General features: G+C 46.5%; 1 protein-coding gene across 1 annotated transcript in view; it reads left to right on the forward strand.

Moving 5' to 3' along the window:
- The window catches only part of LOC147098007 (electrogenic sodium bicarbonate cotransporter 4-like), a 156,410-nt gene that overhangs the window by 54,581 nt on the left and 83,973 nt on the right, over window positions 1–17,856 (forward strand). Inside the window, exon 5 of the mRNA XM_085971204.1 lies at window positions 16,525–16,685. Coding sequence (XP_085827330.1) covers window positions 16,525–16,685 — 161 coding nt within the window. The remainder of the gene's footprint in view (window positions 1–16,524; window positions 16,686–17,856) is intronic.

Here is a 17,856-nt window from a genome sequence, read left to right on the forward strand (position 1 = left end):
GAAGTGTTTCCCGCCAGCCAACGAAGCGAAGATATCCTCAACCCGTGGAAGCGGATATTGCACCGTGTGAAGCACCGGATTAACAGTGATCTTGAAATCGCCACAGATGCGAACCTTCCCCGGTTCCCCCGGTTTGTTACTCGATGAACGCTTCATGATGGGAACAATGGGCGTGGCCCATTCACTCCAATCCACCTTTGACAGTACTCCGGAACGTTCTAGTCCTTCCAGCTCAGCTTCCACAGCAGGTCGTATCGCATAAGGTACCGGTCTGGCTTTGAAAAATTTCGGGTTTGCATGTTCTTCAACTTTGATGTTTGCCGTAATTCCTTTCAGTGTTCCCAGTCCCTGCTGGAACACCTCTTTAGCATCGTCCAATATTCTGGACAGTCATTTAGGTTTGACATCTTCCTTTTTGCCGGAATCTACAGTTAGTGCTTTTAAGGAATGCCAGTCCATATTTATTCTCCTGATCCATTCCCGACCCAGTAATGGTGGACCTCCCTCAGGTAACACATATAAGTCCATTCCTCGGCTTTCTTTATCCTTGTGGCCCACCTTTACCTTTATCTTTCCAATGGGGTATACTCTTTGCCCCGTGTATGTTTTCAAAACAATCTCCGTATCCCTTAAGGGAATGTGTGGAAATAACCTTTTGTAATCTTGCTTATTCATGACCGTCAATGCCGATCCAGTGTCCAATTCCATCTTCACTTGGACTCCTGCTATCTGAAGTGTGACCCAGATAGTTTGGTGGTCTGCTGTGTTACCCACATTATGTATTCTTAGACAATCCAGTTCCTTACTGCTGGAGTCTGAATCCATCTTCTGTTCATCCGAACTGTTCTCTGTCACCTTGTGTACCTTTATGCACTTTTCCTGCGGTGACTTTTTGCTGCTGGTCTTCTTACCTGACCGACATACTTTAGCTATGTGACCGAGCTTGCCACATTTTCTGCATTCCTGATTTTTGAACCAGCACTGGTTCTGATCGTGCGTTGTCCTTCCGCAACGATAACACTTTACTGCACCCAATGCCATTTGATTGGTGCTGAGTTCTGATGACCTTAGTTGCATTTCCACGGTGCCTCTTGCTGCGGCCTCGTGCGATGCTGCAATGGTGGCAGCTTTCTCAAGCGTAAGGTCCTTTTCTTCTAGCAGACGCTTTTGTGTTCCTTCTTTTAATAATCCACACACGAATTTATCTCTCAGAGCATCTGCTAGTCCTGTACCAAACTGACAGTACTTTGATAGCTTACGCAGTTCAATTAAGAATTCAGCGTTGCTTTCCTCTTTCAGCTGCGTTCTGCTGTAAAATTTTAATCGTTCCGCTATCATCAGCGGCGTGGGGTTTAAATGTTCTTGCAGGATCGTAACAATTTTTGCGAAAGTCTGATCCGCCGGTTTATCTGGTGTTATCAGATGCTTCAATAACCCGTACGTCTTCGCACCCATTGAGTTTAATAATGTTATTGCTTTCTTATCATCTGGTACTTCATTTGCTATACAATAAACTCCAATGCGTTCTACATACGTGGCCCAATCTTCAACATCACTATCAAAAGCAGTGATGTTACCGTGTTTAGGCATCCTTGAATTTTTATTTATTTATTTTTTTCCCAAGATGGCGGCTTCCCGCGCTTGGCGGCTTTTCCCGCGCTTGTCTTCTTCCCCCGCCGACTACAATGGCGGCTTCCCGCGCTTGGCGGCTTGTCCCGCGCTTGTCTTCTTCCCCGCTGGCTACAATGGCGCTGACCGCGCTGTTGCCATTCTCGCCTCCCAGCGGTTCTTACTTTCCCCCGACGCTGCTTTTGCTCCCCCGCGGTTCTCGTGGGCATCAACGCTTCCCTCGTTGCTGCGCCTCTCAGCCCCGATTGCAGCCCGGCCCTTTACCCCGGCTGTGGTCAAGTTCTCCGCGGTTCTCGTGGCCTTAACGCTGCCCTTGTCGCTGCGCCTCTCGGCCCCGATTGCAGCCCAGTCCTTTTCACCGGCTGCGGTCGAGTTCTCCGCCCTTTTTCCTCCGGTTTCCCTCCCCTTCTCCACTGACAACGCGGCCGACTTTCTGCCCGTGTCGCTAGATCGGCTTACCCACCACCGTGGTAGAAGGATGATCACTGCCTGTCGCTGATGGAGGACTTCGTGGTCAGTAATTCCCCGGGTTCTCGATGCCTCCCGTGCGAATTCGGTGCTCAGCAGGATGATGAGGGCGGATGCCTCTTCTCGACGCCCGTTCTGGGGACGAAGCTGCCTTGGATGCAAACTGCCGCAGGGTAAGATCGGACTCGTCGCCACTGTTGAGTCTGAGTGTTCCAGATATGCTTAATATAAATCACTGGGCACAGACAACAAGAATAACTAAAACAGGTCTTTACTAATCGAAGGTCCGGGCTGAACTGCTTAGCAAATTACTACACAGAGTTTATATACCGGTGTGGTCACCACCGGTACTACAATATACAGTAGCCAAGAGAAAGTAGTCCATCTCTTAAGGTAGTCTCTTAAGGTGGTACAGGTTACATACACAACACAGATGACCCTCATGAAGCTCATTGAGCACTCTATCCGTCAACTTAGGTGGAATTACTACTCTGGATCCACACATCAAGGTTCCTCTGCACACTGACAGCTGTTCTCTTCTCGGCGAGAATGCTGGCAGCAGTGGTTCGCCATGTGCTGGCCATCCCTTCACCGTTAAATCATAGACCCGTGATAGTGTCGGGTCATTCCGTGTTTCCTTTTCTATGTTTGCATTCGTCACAGGGAGACATTTGACTATGGTCGAGTGGAATAACTCCATTGGATCCACTGCAAGGTCTTCTTCTTCCACCGTCGGCAATGGTAGACGTGACAATCCATCAGCATTTCCATGCTGTTTAGTTCCTTTGTACTCGAAGTCATATTGGTGTGCCCCTAGGAAAAGGGACCATCTCTGCAGCCGTTGTGCTGTCATTATCGGTACGCCCTTCTGAGGGTTGAAAATGGAGACAAGAGGTTGATGATCGGTTAGTAGAGTAAATTTTTGACCGTGCAGGTAGTGATTGAACTTCTTCACCCCCCACACTAGGCTGAGGGCCTCTCTGTCAATCTGGGCGTAGTTACGCTCGGCAGAAGTTAACGAGCGTGACGCAAAAGCTATCGGCCTCTCTAAACCATCAAGGAATTTATGTGACAGTACCGCCCCAATGCCGTAGGGAGACGCATCACACGCCAGCCTGATTGGCAGTGCTGGGTTGTAGTGAGCCAAAACTTCCCTTGAAGTGATTAAGTCCTTACTCTTCTGAAAAGCACGCTTACAATCATCACTCCATTTCCATGCTACCCCCGTTCGTAGCAGGGCGTTCAGTGGGTGCAGAATTGTCGACAAATTCGGCAAAAACTTATGATAGTAATTCACCAATCCGAGGAATGACCTCAGTTGCAACACATTTTCAGGCGCTGGGGCCTTAACAACCGCTTCAATTTTGTCAGGGGACTTATGTAACCCCTCTTCATCAATCACGTGGCCACAATACGATATCTGTTTCTTAAAAAATTCGCACTTGGGGCGGTTGGCTCGCAGCCCATGTTCCCGTAGTCTAGTGAGCACCTGTTCTAGGTTGTTAAGGTGTTCACTGTCATCTTCACCTGTTACAAGGATGTCGTCCAAGTAACACTGAGTCCCCGGAATCCCTTGCAGGACTTGTTCCATCGCTCTTTGCCATATCGCCGGAGCCGACGCTACTCCGAATACCAATCGATGATACTGGTAAAGACCTTTGTGAGTGTTTATCGTGAGATACTTCCTAGAGGACTCTTCAACCTCCATCTGCAAATATGCTTGTGCTAGGTCAATTTTTGTAAAACGCTTCCCTCCAGACAGTGAGGCGAAGATGTCTTCTGTCCTTGGAAGAGGATATTGTACTGTGTGAAGGACTGGGTTCACCGTCACCTTGAAATCCCCACAGATGCAAATCTTCCTTGGCTCCCCGGACTTATTGCTTAACGTTTTCTTCATGACAGGAACGATGGGTGTCGCCCACTCGCTCCAGTCGACCTTAGACAACACGCCCGCCTTCTCCAGATTCTCCAGCTCTGCCTCAACGGCTGGGCGAATTGCATATGGTACCGGTCTTGCTTTGAAAAACTTGGGAACTGCATTCTCTTCTATTTTTATCGAGGCGGTTACGCCTTTAAGCGTGCCCAGTTCTTGTTGAAATACCTCTTTGGCGTTAGCTAAGATTGTTGACAATCATCCAGGAGTGCCGTCTTCATCTTTTTTACCGTCCACCGTCATTGCATGAATGGAATGCCAATCTAAGTTTATCTTCCTGATCCATTCCCGTCCCAATAACGGTGGTCCACCATTTGGCAGTATGTAGAGATACAATTTCCGTATTTTCTTGCCATTGTATTCGACAGGCACCCTTATTTTTCCTCTGGGGTATACTTTTTGCCCCGTATACGTCGTCAAGACAATGGATGTCTCTCTCAAGGGTATGTGTGAAAATAGCCGCTCGTAGTCTCGTCGATTCATGACGGTTAGCGCTGATCCTGTATCCAATTCCATTTTAACTTGGGACCCTGCTATCGTGAGGGTGACCCAAATGGTTCGGTGATCCTCTTTTGCGATTACATTGTGAAGTTTGAGACAGCTTAGTCTCCTGTTCCTGGATTCACTATCGCTCATCTGGTCTTCGGAACTACTGTCCGTCATCTTTTGTACTTTCTTGTACAGTTCCTTAGTAGCCTTTTTGTTGTCGCTGGTCTTCTTCCCAGACCTGCAAACTCGTGCAATGTATCCCATCCTCGTCGCCAGTGTTACGTCCGTGAATAATTGAGACACGGACAGCAGGAGTGAACAAAATAAGTCTTTACTGGTGGAAGTCCATAGTGAAACTAAAAACACAGAGGCTCACTAGCGCCTTTTATACAGGGGTGGTCACTGCCGGTACTGCAGTCTGAGACCAGTTATTCTCTTAAAGGTACATACACAACAGATTTCACCTAAAAAGAGCAAGTAGTGTGCTGCTCCACCTTATTGGGCACCTTGCAGGAGTTACCAGGAGAATGGTCATGAGCATATTGCTAGGGGTCCCCCTTGGGCTACAGGAGGAACGGGAGGAGGACACGAGGCCGGGCAGAGCAGCACCAGCTGCTGCAGGAGAGAGGGACAGGAGGTTGAGGAGGACAAGGAAAGCGAAGTGGACTGCGGGCACAGGACATCCCTCCTCCTCTGGACCTCCCCCACCAGCACCTCCAGTGCCACCTCTCCCTTGATCCCTGAGCCATCCTGCAATGTGCCGCTGTGTGCCAGCCAGAGCACTCCACACCTTCAGTGGAAGTGGGTGCGAGGAGCCCACATGTACTGCACCACGAAAATTGGGTCTAATCAGCACTCGAGTGCTAAACATGCAGGATTCTGATTTATCACCTCGGGGCAAGTTCAAATTATGGTAATCAGCAATTAGGACCAAAATTGCGTGCTAAAAGCAGACTATCAAACAGGCCTGTGTTATTAGCACAGCACCCATTTGTGCCTGTTTTTACCCTTTGGTCAAAATAACCCCCTACAATCCCTAGTTCTAAACTCTTCAGCCAGGGGGAAACAGCCTCTCAGCATCTACCCTATCGAGCCCTCTAAGAACTTTATACATTTCAATGAGATCACCTCTCGTTCTCCTAAACGCCAGATAATATCGGCCCATTCTACTCAATCTCTCCTCATAGGGCAACCCTCTAATCCCAGGAATCAATCTAGTGAACCTTCGTTACACCCCCTCTAAGGGAAGTAAATCCTTCCTCGGATATGGAGACCAAAACTCTGCACAGTACTCCAGGTGTGGTCTCACCAAGGCCCTGTACAATTGCAGCAAGGCTTCCTTACTCTTATACTCCAACCCCCTCGCAATAAAGGCTAACATACCATTTGCCTTCCTAATTGTTTGCTGTACCTGTAACTTTCTGTGATTCATGTACAAGAACACCCAAATCAATCTGAATATCAACATTTAATAGTCTCTCACCTTTTAAAAAATATTCTACTTTTCTATTCTTCCTACCAAAGTGGATAACTTCACATTTCCGCACATTATATTCCATTTGCCACCTTCATGCCCACTCACTTAACCTGTCTATGTCCCTTTGCAGCCTCTTTATGGCCTTCTCACAGCTTACTTTCCCACCTAGCTTTGTATCGTCAGCAAACCTGGATAAAGTACACCCAGTCCCCTCATCTAAGTCATTGATGTAGACTGTAAATAGCTGAGGCCCATGCACTGATTCTTGCGGCATTCCATTAGTTACAACCTGCCAATCTGAAAATGGCCTGTTTATTCCTATTTCAATCCTCTATCCATGCTAATATATTACCCCCAACCCCATGAGCCCTAATCTTGAGTAAATCTTGTGTAAACACTAGAGTATAAGTCAGGGGAAATCATGTTCAAACTTTACCGTTCTCTGGTCAGACCACATCTTCAATCTTGTGTCCAGTTCTGGCTACTGAGAAATAAGGAAGTTATTCAATCCTTGTTGGCAGTTCAGTGAAGAGTCATGAGACTGACCCCTAATATCACAGGACTGTGTTCTGAGGAAAGAAACATGAATCTTTTAGCCTTTTCAGCTGTCGTTTGGATGAGACTTAAACTGAGGCACCATCTGCCTATTAAGGAGGATGTAAAATCATTTGGAAAAAGACTTGCATTTCTATAGTGCCTTTCACGACCACCGGACGTCTTAAAGCGCTTTATATCCAATGATGAAGTACTTTTGGAGTGTGGTCACTGTTGTAATGTAGGAAACGCGGCAGCCAATTTGCACACAGCAAGCTCCCACAAACAGCAATGTGATAATGACCAGATAATCTGTTTTAGTGATGTTGATTGAGGGATAAATATTGGCCGGGACACCGGGGATAACTCCCCTGCTCTTCCTTGAAATAGTGCCATGGGATTTTTTACATCCACCTGAGAGAGCAGACAGGACCTCGGTTTAACGTCTTATCTGAAAGACGGCACCTCCGACAGTGCAGCACTCCCTCAACACTGCACTGGAGCATCAGCCTCGATTTTTGTGCTCAAGTCCCTGGAGTGGGACTGTGAACCCACAACCTTCTGACTCAGTGGCGAGTGTGCTACCCACGGTGCCACGGCTGACACTGGGTAGACGAATGGGAAGTTCTCCTGGTGTCATGGCCAACATCCTTCCTTTAACCAGCACCACCAAAAACAGATGAACTCGTCGTGTATCTCATTGATGTGTGTGGGACCTTGCTGTGCACAAATTGGCTCCTGCATTTGCCTGCATAACAACCGTGACTACACTTCAAAAAATAATGAATTGGCTGTGAAGTGCTTTAAGGCATCTTGAAGATGTGATAAAGTGCTTAAAAAAAGCAAGTTCTTTCTTTTTTCTTCTAAAGAAAGGTAGATCCAGAACAGTACTTCAAGATAAACTAAGATAGTTGAACAAGGGGACACAAGTTCAAACCTGTAAATGGAAAATTTAGGACTGATGTGAGAAAGGTCTTCTCCGCATGGAATGGATTTCCAGGTAAGGTATTAAAGGCAGAACCCTGCAAACATTTAAGAACCAGTTGGCTGCCTACACAGGGCAATGTAGGGTCTTGTTGCATGGGTATGCCAAGCTGACCCAAATGGCCTTGTTCATCTGTATCTATCTTGTACTCTAGCGTTTCCAAGTTGAACTATTTTTTTTACCAGGAAAGAGGATCTTGAAAATATTGGGGGCCGGTAGATAAGACTCTTCAATTTTAGGTAAGAACAGAAACTGCTGGAAATACTCAGCAGGTCAGGCAGTATCTGTGGAGAGAGAAACAGAGTTAACCTGGGATGGCAGGAATGACGTATGAGGAGAGATTAGGTCGATTGGGCTTATACTTCACAGAATCACAACAGTACAGGTAGAGGCCATTTCGGCCCATCGAGCCTGCACCGACACATATCCCACCCTATCCCCATAACCCCACATATTTAATCCCCTAACACTAAGGGTCAATTTATCATAGCCAAATCAACCTAACCCGCACATCTTTGGACTGTGGGAGGAAACCGGAGCACCCGGAGGAAACCCACGCAGACACAGGGAGAATGTGCAAACTCCACACAGACAGTCGCCCAAGGCCAGATTTGAACCCGGGTCCCTGGCGCTGTGAGGCAACAGTGCTAACCACTATCCCACCGTGCTTGCTGGAGTTTAGAAGAATGAGAGGGGATCTCATTGAAACATAAAATTCTAACAGGACTAGACAGACTAGATGCAGGAAGGACGTTCTTGATGGCCGGGGAGTCCAGAACCAGGGGTCACAGTCTAAAGATAAGGGGTAAGCCATTTAGGACAGAGATGAGGAGGAATTACTTCACCCAGAGAGTGGTGAACCTGTGGAATTCTCTACCACAGAAGGCAGTGGAGGCCAATTCATTAAATATATTCAAGAAGGAGTTAGATATATTTCTTAAGGCTAAAGGGATCAAGGGATATGGGGAGAAGGCAGGGACAGGGTACTGAATTTGGATGATCAGCCATGATCTCATTGAATGGCGGAGCAGGCTCGAGGGGCCAAATGGCCTACTCCTGCTCCTATCTTCTATGTTTCTATGTTAACGTTTCAGGTCGATGACCCTTTGTCATTGCAGTATTTTGCTTTGGTCTTCAATTTTAGAGTTCAGTTAACTTTATACACTAATTCCAGAAGGACTTGTTTAAAGGAGCGCTGGGACAGCAACAGAACAAAGAAAAGAGGAAGTTCAATCGCGCTGTAAGTCACAAAAGCATGTTTGGGCCCTCCATCTTCATGGCACTGCTTCATGTGGTTTAACAGTAGATAAATGTATAATCCCAATGGAATTTCTTCAGCCCTCTGTGAATTGTTTCTCGCTTACTACAGTAATAGGCAACTAATGATTTCCTCGATAAACCTACATGACCAGGCCGCACAGGATTTTAAAAAGTTTTTACAGTATCTCCTGCAGTTTCTAACCTAATGAATTCACTACCTCAGGATTTGTCAAGACGTAATGAGAATAGTAAGCTATTCAGTCAGATGCCATGACTTGTGCATTCAAAATATACTTTACAAAGCACGAGTCTTTGAAGTCAATAAATAGCTTTAAATCTGCATCATGACTTAAAACATAATTTAGGCTATAGGATTAACATTTTTTGTTTTGCTAAAATGGACCCTTTGTGCCTGGTTTAATTATTTTTTAATCTGGTGCTTACGTATATTTGTAAATCACAAAGAGACCAGACTGCACCAAGGAAACCAGAAAGCGTGTTTTAATTAAAATGTTGTTTCTTTAAGCTTTTCTGTCCCTTGCATGTTTTTCCTGGAGCCCTGGCCTACGATTGGTGCACTCTCACTTGACCTCTTTTTGGGCAGACCTGGTGCGGCCAGAGGGAGGACGAGGGAGAGGGGATGAACCACTCTCCATTGTTTTCAATAAACATTTAAGAGAAGACAGTTTTGTTTTAGTGTGGCAGGGGGGACAGCTGAGGCCTGTGATGTGCAGCACCTGCATGCTATCAAAGCTAGTAGCACATAAGGACATAAGAAATAGGAGCAGGAATAGGCCACTTGGCCCCTCGAGCCTGCTCTGCCATTCAATAAGATCATGGCTGATCTTGGGCTCAAAGCCACTTCCCAGCCCACTCCCCATAACCCTTCACTCCCTTATCTTGCAAAAATTTATCTCTCTCCACTTTAAATGTATTTAATGACCCAGCCTCCACGGCTCACTGGGGCAGAGAATTCCACAGATTTACGACTCTCTGAGAGAAGAAGTTTCTCCTCATCTCAGTTCTAAAAGAGCGACCCTTTATTCTGAGGCTGTGCCCCCGAGTTCTAGATTTCCCCATCCTCTCTGCATTTACCTTGTCGAGCCCCCTCAGTATCTTATATGTTTCGATAAGATCACCTCTCATTCTTCTAAATTCCAATGAGTATTGGCCCAACCTGCTCAACCTTTCCTCATAAGTCAACCCCCTCATCTCAGGAATTAACCAAGTGAATTGTCTCTGAACTGCCTCCAATGCAAGTATATCCTTCTTTAAATAAGGAGACCAAAACTGTACGCAGTACTCAAGGTGTGGTCTCACCAATACCTTGTACAGTTGTAGCAGGACATCCCTGCTTTTATACTCCAACCCCCTTGAAATAAAGGCCAACATTCCATTTGCCTTTTTGATTACTTGCTGTACCTGCATGCTAACTTGTTGTGTTTCATGCACAAGGACCCCCAGGTCCTTATGAACTGTAGCATTTTGTAATCTCTCTCCATTTATTTTTCCTGCCAAAGTGGATAACCTCACACTTTCCCACATTATACTCCATCTGCCAAATGTTTGCCCACTCACCTAGCCTGTATATATCCCTTTGCAGATTCTTTGAGTCCTCTGCACAACTTGCTTTCCCACCCATCTTTCTATCATCTGCAAACTTGGCTACATTACCCTCGATCCCTTCATCCAAGTCATTAATGTAGATTGTAAATAGTTGGGGCCCCAGCACCGATCCTTGTGGCACCCCACTAGTTACCGTTTGCCAACCAGAAAATGACCCATTTATCCCGACTCTTTGCTTTCTGTTAAGTTAGCCATATCTCTATCCATGCTAATATATTACCCCCAATTCCGTGAGCTCTTATCTTATGCAGTAACCTTTTATGTGGCACCTTATCGAATGCCTTCTGGAAATCCAAATACACCACATCCACTGGCTCACCTTTGTCCACCCTGTTCGTTACATGCTCAAAGAACGCCAGCAAATTTGTTAAACATGATTTCCCTTTCCTAAAACCATGCTGACTCTGTTTGACTGCAGTATGTTTTTCTAAATTTCCTACTACTGCTTCCTTAATGAAGGACTCCAGCATTTTCCCAACGACAGATGTTAAGCTAACTGATCTATAGTTTCCTGCTTTCTGTCTCCCTCCTTTCTTAAATGGGGGTGTTACATTAGCGGTCTTCCAATCCGCTGAGACCTCTCCAGAGTCCAGGGAATTTTGGTATATTGCAACCAATGCATCCACTATCTCTGCAGCCACTTCTTTTAAGACCCTGGGCTGCAGGCCATCTGGTCCAGGGGACTTGTCATCTTTTAGTCCCATTATTTTACTGAGTACTATTTCCTTAGTGATAGTGATTGTCTTTAGTTCCCCACTCCCTGTGGCCCCTTGATTATCCATTATTGGGATGTTGTTAGTGTATTCTACAGTGAAGACAGATGCAAATTATTTGTTCAGAGTCTCTGCCATTTCCCCGTTCCCCATTATTAATTCCCCAGTCTCATCCTCTAAGGGACCAATGTTTACTTTAGCTACCCTCTTCCTTTTTATATACCTGTAGAAGCTCTTACTATCTGTTTTAATGTTTCTTGCCAGTCACACCATGCAGATGGTAAGAGGGGAGCCAATAGACGGGTGTAAAGCTATGAGGGATTTTGATAAGGTAAATCGGGATAAACTGTTTCCACAGTGAATCAGTAACTAGACGGTGTAAATTATCACAACCAAAAGAACATGGAGAGCAGTTAGAAGAATGTTTTTTCACACAGAGGGCTCTTAGGACAGGGAATGCCCTACCAGAAACAGTGGTGAAATTCATCACAGCTTTTAAAAGAAAGACTTGCATTTATATAGCGCCTTTCATGACCACCGGACATCTCAAAGCGCTTTACAGACATTGAAGTACTTTTTGGAGTGTAGTCACTGTGGTAATGTGGGAAACGCAGCAGCCAATTTGTGCACAGCAAGCTCCCACAAACGGCAATGTGAAAATGACCAGATAATCTGTGTAAGTGATGTTGGTTGAGGGATCAATATTGGCCCAGGACACCGGGGATAACTCCCTTGCTCTTCTTTGAAATAGTGTCACGGGATCTTTTACGTCCACCCGAGAAAGCAGACGGGGCCTCGGTTTAATGTTTAAAAGGGAAGTGGATCAAGAAAGAAAGAAAGAAAGAAAGACTTGCATTCATATAGCACCTTTCACAACCTCAGGATGTCCCAATGTGCTTCACAACCAATGAAGTAGTTTTGAAGTAAAATGAAATGGATTTCTCCTGCACCTTTTATTATTTTTTCGCAATGCTTATAAGCAGAGCATCACTGTTGTAATGCAGGAGTTGAAAAAGAAAAAAATTAAAAGGGTATAGGAATGGGGAGTAAGTGGATAGTTCTTTCAGAGAGCTGGCACTGGTACGGTGGGACGAATTTCCTCCTTTGTTGTAAAATTCTATGATTGTGTGTTAATAATATTGGTGCGACTAATGAGAACATGAGAACATAAGAAATAGGAGCAGGAGTAGGCCTGCTCCGCCATTCAATAAGATCATGGCTGATCTTCAACTTCAACTCCACTTTCCCGCCCGATCTCCATATCCCTCGATTCCCCTAGAGTCCAAAAATCTATCGATCTCAGCCTTAAATATACTCAATGACTCAGCTCTTTGGGGTAGAGAATTCCAAGGATTCACAACCCTCTGAGTGAAGAAATTTCTCCTCATCTCAGTCCTAAATGTCCGACCCCTTATCCTGAGACTGTGACCCCGAGTTCTAGACTCTCCAGCCAGGGGGAAACAACCTCTCAGCATCTACCCTGTCAATCCCCCTCAGAATCTTACATGTTTCAATGAGATCACCTCTCATTCTTCTAAACTCCAGAGAGTATAGGCCCATTCTACTCAATCCCTCCTCATAGGACAACCCCCTCATCCCAGGGATCAATCCAGTGAATCTTCGTCGCACCGCCTCCAAGGCAAACATGTCCTTCCTCAGATAAGGACCAAAACTGTGCACAGTACTCCAGGTGTGGTCTCACCAAGGCCCTGTACAATTGTAGTAAGACTTCCTTACTCTTATACTCCAACCCCCTCGCAATAAAGGCCATTTGAGGAAATCTTCTTTCCTGGCAAAAGTGTTCAGATGCTGCAACAGACGCGAAGCTAGCCAAAGACCGCTCCCTTCCTCTGGGCAAGTGTGACTGGCACTCTCCCCAACTGATGGCACAGTCTACAAGTAGGAGCTGCCTTCAACCTTCAACTTCAACTCACTGCCTGCCTTGTGGCCCAGGTGACAATGTAGCAATAACGCACATTCCTGCCATTCCTCACTCTTTATGTTGGTAGATTTTTTTTTTTAAACAGCCACGAGAAACAAACAGCCACACCGAGTGGCGTGAGAGTTAGTTGTGCGTCAATCCAGTTTGTACAGGAAACTTTGGTTTATCCGGAGGTTAACTGTCCGGAATGCTCGAGCCACCGGCAAAATTCAGGAGTCGGTTCAGTAAGTTTTTTTTCTTTTCGTTGCTTTTTTTTCACTAGTCAGGCTCTGCAAGGTCTAGCTAAAGCTGTTGCTTAGCTACAGAAATGCTTGCAAGCTATGGCCGACTGTTTAGAAGCACAGGGCTTGTTGCTAGCTACGGAGCTCAAAAGCTTCCGTATGTTTTAACATTAGCGTTGGTTTGTCCGGCAGTTTTGATGGGATGGCAACAGCTCGGTCCTGTCGGTGCCGGATATCACAAAGTTTCCTGTACGTAGAATTTGTAGATTTCCGAAACATTCCGTCAGCTGCTGATAGGTTTCGGGTCATGTGCATGGAGTCATTTGCCTGCCAATCCCACACAGGCAGTTGTAACCGACTGGCATTCTCGGCTGTGCCTTGTGGAATGTCACACGTAGGGACCTCAACTCTGTAACGTTACTGTGTTGCCAACAGCATAAGTTTTGATCATAAGCCCCCCCACTGCCATTTTCTCAGACACAGGCGCTGGTAATAGTTCTGCTGTTACCATTTACACCCCCTCTAGATCCATCTTTTCTTTCTTTACTTGTCCCATTCCCACTCCTTTTGCCTCGCACCACCATCCCTTTTGTCATTTCATCACTTCTGCCGACCACCCGATCAAAGAAAAGAAAGACTTGTATTTATATAGCGCCTTTCACGACCACCGGACGTCTCAAAGCGCAGCAATACTCCCACAAACAGCAATGTGATAATGACCAGATAATCTGTTTTTTTTTTGTTATGTTGGTTGAGGGATAAATATTGGCCAGGACACCGGGGACAATTCCCCTGCTCTTCTTCAAAATAGTGCCATGGGATCTTTTACGTCCACCTGAGAGAGCAGACGGGGCCTCGGTTTAACGTCTCATCCAAAAGACGGCACCTCCGACAGTGCAGCACTCCCTCAGCACCGCACTGGGAGTGTCAGCCTAGCTTTATGTGCTCAAGTCCCTGGAGTGGGACTTGAACCCACAACCTTCTGACTGAGGCGAGTGTGCTGCCAACTTTTTTTTATATATGTACTTTATTGAACATTAGGAACATTTACAACATCGTGATCATGTCATTGTACAGGAAACTCTCTTTTAACCAGCACCTAAATATCCGGAAATCTCTCTTAATCGGCAAAATTCAGGAGTAGGTTCAGGTAAGTTTTACTGTATATTAGTGGCCGTGTAACTGGGGTTCCTGGATCTGTGGCCGTGTAACCGGGGTTCCTGGATCTGTAGCCATGTAACCGGGGTTCCTGGATCTGTGGCCATGTAACCGGGGTTCCTGGATCTGTGGCCGTGTAACCGGGGTTCCTGGATCTGTGGCCGTGTAACCGGGGTTCCTGGATCTGTGGCCGTGTAACCGGGGTTCCTGGATCTGTGGCCGTGTAACCGGGGTTCCGGGATCTGTGGCCGTGTAACCGGGGTTCCTGGATCTGTGGCCGTGTAACCGGGGTTCCTGGATCTGTGGCCGTGTAACCGGGGTTCCTGGATCTGTGGCCGTGTAACCGGGGTTCCTGGATCTGTGGCCGTGTAACCGGGGTTCCTGGATCTGTGGCCGTGTAACCGGGGTTCCTGGATCTGTGGCCGTGTAACCGGGGTTCCTGGATCTGTGGCCGTGTAACCGGGGTTCCGGGATCTGTGGCCGTGTAACCGGGGTTCCTGGATCTGTGGCCGTGTAACCGGGGTTCCTGGATCTGTGGCCGTGTAACCGGGGTTCCTGGATCTGTGGCCGTGTAACCGGGGTTCCTGGATCTGTGGCCGTGTAACCGGGGTTCCTGGATCTGTGGCCATGTAACCGGGGTTCCTGGATCTGTGGCCGTGTAACCGGGGTTCCTGGATTTGTGGCCGTGTAACCGGGGTTCCTGTACCTGTGGCCATGCAACAGGGACTCCTGGATCTGTGGCTGTGTAACCAGGGCTCCTGCACCTGTGGCCGTGTAACCGGGACTCCTGTACAAGTGCCGTGTAACAGGGACTCCTGGATCTGTGGCCGTGTAACCGGGACTCCTGTACAAGTACCGTGTAACAGGGACTCCTGCACCTGTGGCCGTGTAACCGGGACTCCTGTACAAGTGCCGTGTAACCGGGGCTCCTGCACCTGTGGCCGTGAGGGTGCTACCAACTGAGCCACAGCTGACACTAACTTTGCCCTTTGTTCTTTCACCTTTCCCTGACTCTGTACTTGCTTATAAACTGCTAAATCTCTCACTTCTTCCAGTTCTGACGAGAGGTCATCGACCTGAAACGTTAACGCTGTTTCTCTCTCCACTGATGCTCCCTGACCTGCTGAGTGTTTCCAGCATTTACTGTTTTTATAACATTGGTGTTATGTTGTGTAATTTGGTAACTTGTGTTGCTAAAGCATTTAACGTGAACCCTAGCTTTATCTATCATGCCACTTCATCAAGTACGCAACCTTTTGCTTGGCGAATTGAACTATATACCAGTGGGTTGGCGGCATGCTCTTACTTATAGCTTTCTTTGTGTTTTTCTCTCTATTTTTCCCCTCTCCCCGACCTCTGTGTGGCCCCACCCCCACCTCGTTTTGTCCCACCATTGGTGGCAGAGCCTTCAGGTTCACTGCGCTGTGGCACTCCCTCTAAACCTCTCCACACCTTTAAAAACCTCCTCAAACCCCATCTCTTTGACCTAGCTTTTAGTCATCCCTCCCAATTTCTCTCATCCTGGCTTGGCACATGTTTGGTACACCTCTTTCTGTTTGGTGCACCTCTTTCTGATGCCCCTCGGGATGTTCTTTAGGTTTAAAGCACTATCAATGCAAGTTGGAAATCACCTCCATGGCCTCGCCGCTCTGTATCTCTGTCACCTCCTCCACCCCGACAATCCCTGTAAGCCCAATCCCTTCACCCCACCAGTGGTGGCCATACCTTCGGAATGTCTTGGCCCTAAACTCTGGAATTCCTTCACCAAACCTCTTCACCTCTCTACCTCTCTCTCCTCCTTTAAGACTCAGCTTAAAAGCCACCTCTTTGGCCAAGCGTTTGGTCACCTTTCCCAATATCTCCTTCTTTGGCTCAGTGTCAATTTTTGCCTGATTACGCTCCTGTGAAGTGCCTCGGAATGTTTTACTATATTAAGGGCGCTATATAAATAATGTTGTTGTAGTAGTATCTGGGTTGAGTGCACTGATACACAATGTTAAGGACATGTGCTGCATTCCTATTATTAAACCCACACTAAAATGCCTGCTTGAAAAACATGTGCTAAATCTTTCTCACTCTCTCTTTTCAGGTGGGTAAAGTTTGAAGAGAAGGTAGAGGAAGGGGGAGAGAGATGGAGTAAGCCTCACGTGTCTACGTTATCTCTACACAGTCTGTTTGAGCTGCGGACGTGCCTCCAGACAGAGACAGTACTGTTAGACTTGGATGGATATTCATTACCACAGATCATAGGTAGAACACTGTTTTCTTGTCTTCTGCTGTGAACTGGTTCAAAATCTTTAAAACCAAGTAAGTCAATGAACAAGGCCTGGAGTATAATCGGTGTGAAAATGTTTCCAACTGAATGGAAGTAATGCAGAAGGCCTTCTAGCTTCTCACACTCATCAATATATCAAAACCATATGCCAACATTACTTTAATTATATTAATTAAATATGAGACTAGTCATACACGGTACAAAGCCCGATTGGCACTTTGATAAAGGACTAGGTAAGCTGCAGCCCTTCAGCCTTCAAAACAAATGTCTCAGAGGGTCCTTATAAAGGTGTACAAGACACTAAATGGGATAAAGTACAAGATACTAAATGGGATAGAGGAAGTAAGCCCAGAACAATACTTTCAGATACAAAAAGGCAGTAGGATACGAACATAAGAACATAAGAAATAGGAGCAGGAGTCGGCCATTTGGCACCTCGAGCCTGCTCCACCATTCAATAAGATCATGGCTGATCTTCTACCCCATCTCCACTTTCCTGCACTATCCCCATATCCCTTGATTCCCTTAATAACCAAAAATCTATCGATCTCTGTCTTGAATATACTCAACGACTGAGCCTCCACAGCCCTCTGGGGTAGAGAATTCCAAAGGTTCACCACCCTCTGAGTGAAGAAATTTCTCCTCATCTCAGCCCTAAATGGCAGACCCCTTATTCTGAGACTGTGACCCCTGGTTCTAGACTCCCCAGCCAGGGGAAACATCCTCCCTGCATCTACCCTGTCAAGCCCTGTAAGAATTTAGTAGGTTTCAATGAGATCACCTCATTCTTCTAAACTCTAGAGAATATAGGCCTAGTCTACTCAATCTGTCCTCATAGGACAATCCCCCCATCCCAGGAATCAGTCTGGTGAACCTTCATTGTACTCCCTCTATGGCAAGTATATCCTTCCTTAGGTAAGGAAACCAAAACTGTACACAATACTCCAGGTGTGGTCTCACCAGGGCCCTATATAATTGCAGTAAGACGTCTTTACTCTTATACTCAAATCCTCTTGTAATAAAGGCCAACATACCATTTGCTTTCCTAATTGCTTGCTGTACCTGCATGTTAAGGGGACAGGTTGGAGGGTTTGAAGAGCAAAATGATGACAGATGCCAGGAACACATCAATAGATGGAGCATGTT

Source organism: Somniosus microcephalus, chromosome 30 (assembly GCF_052327205.1).
Source record: "Somniosus microcephalus isolate GS21.2 chromosome 30, FLI_Smic_1.0, whole genome shotgun sequence".
Lineage (NCBI taxonomy): Eukaryota > Metazoa > Chordata > Chondrichthyes > Squaliformes > Somniosidae > Somniosus > Somniosus microcephalus.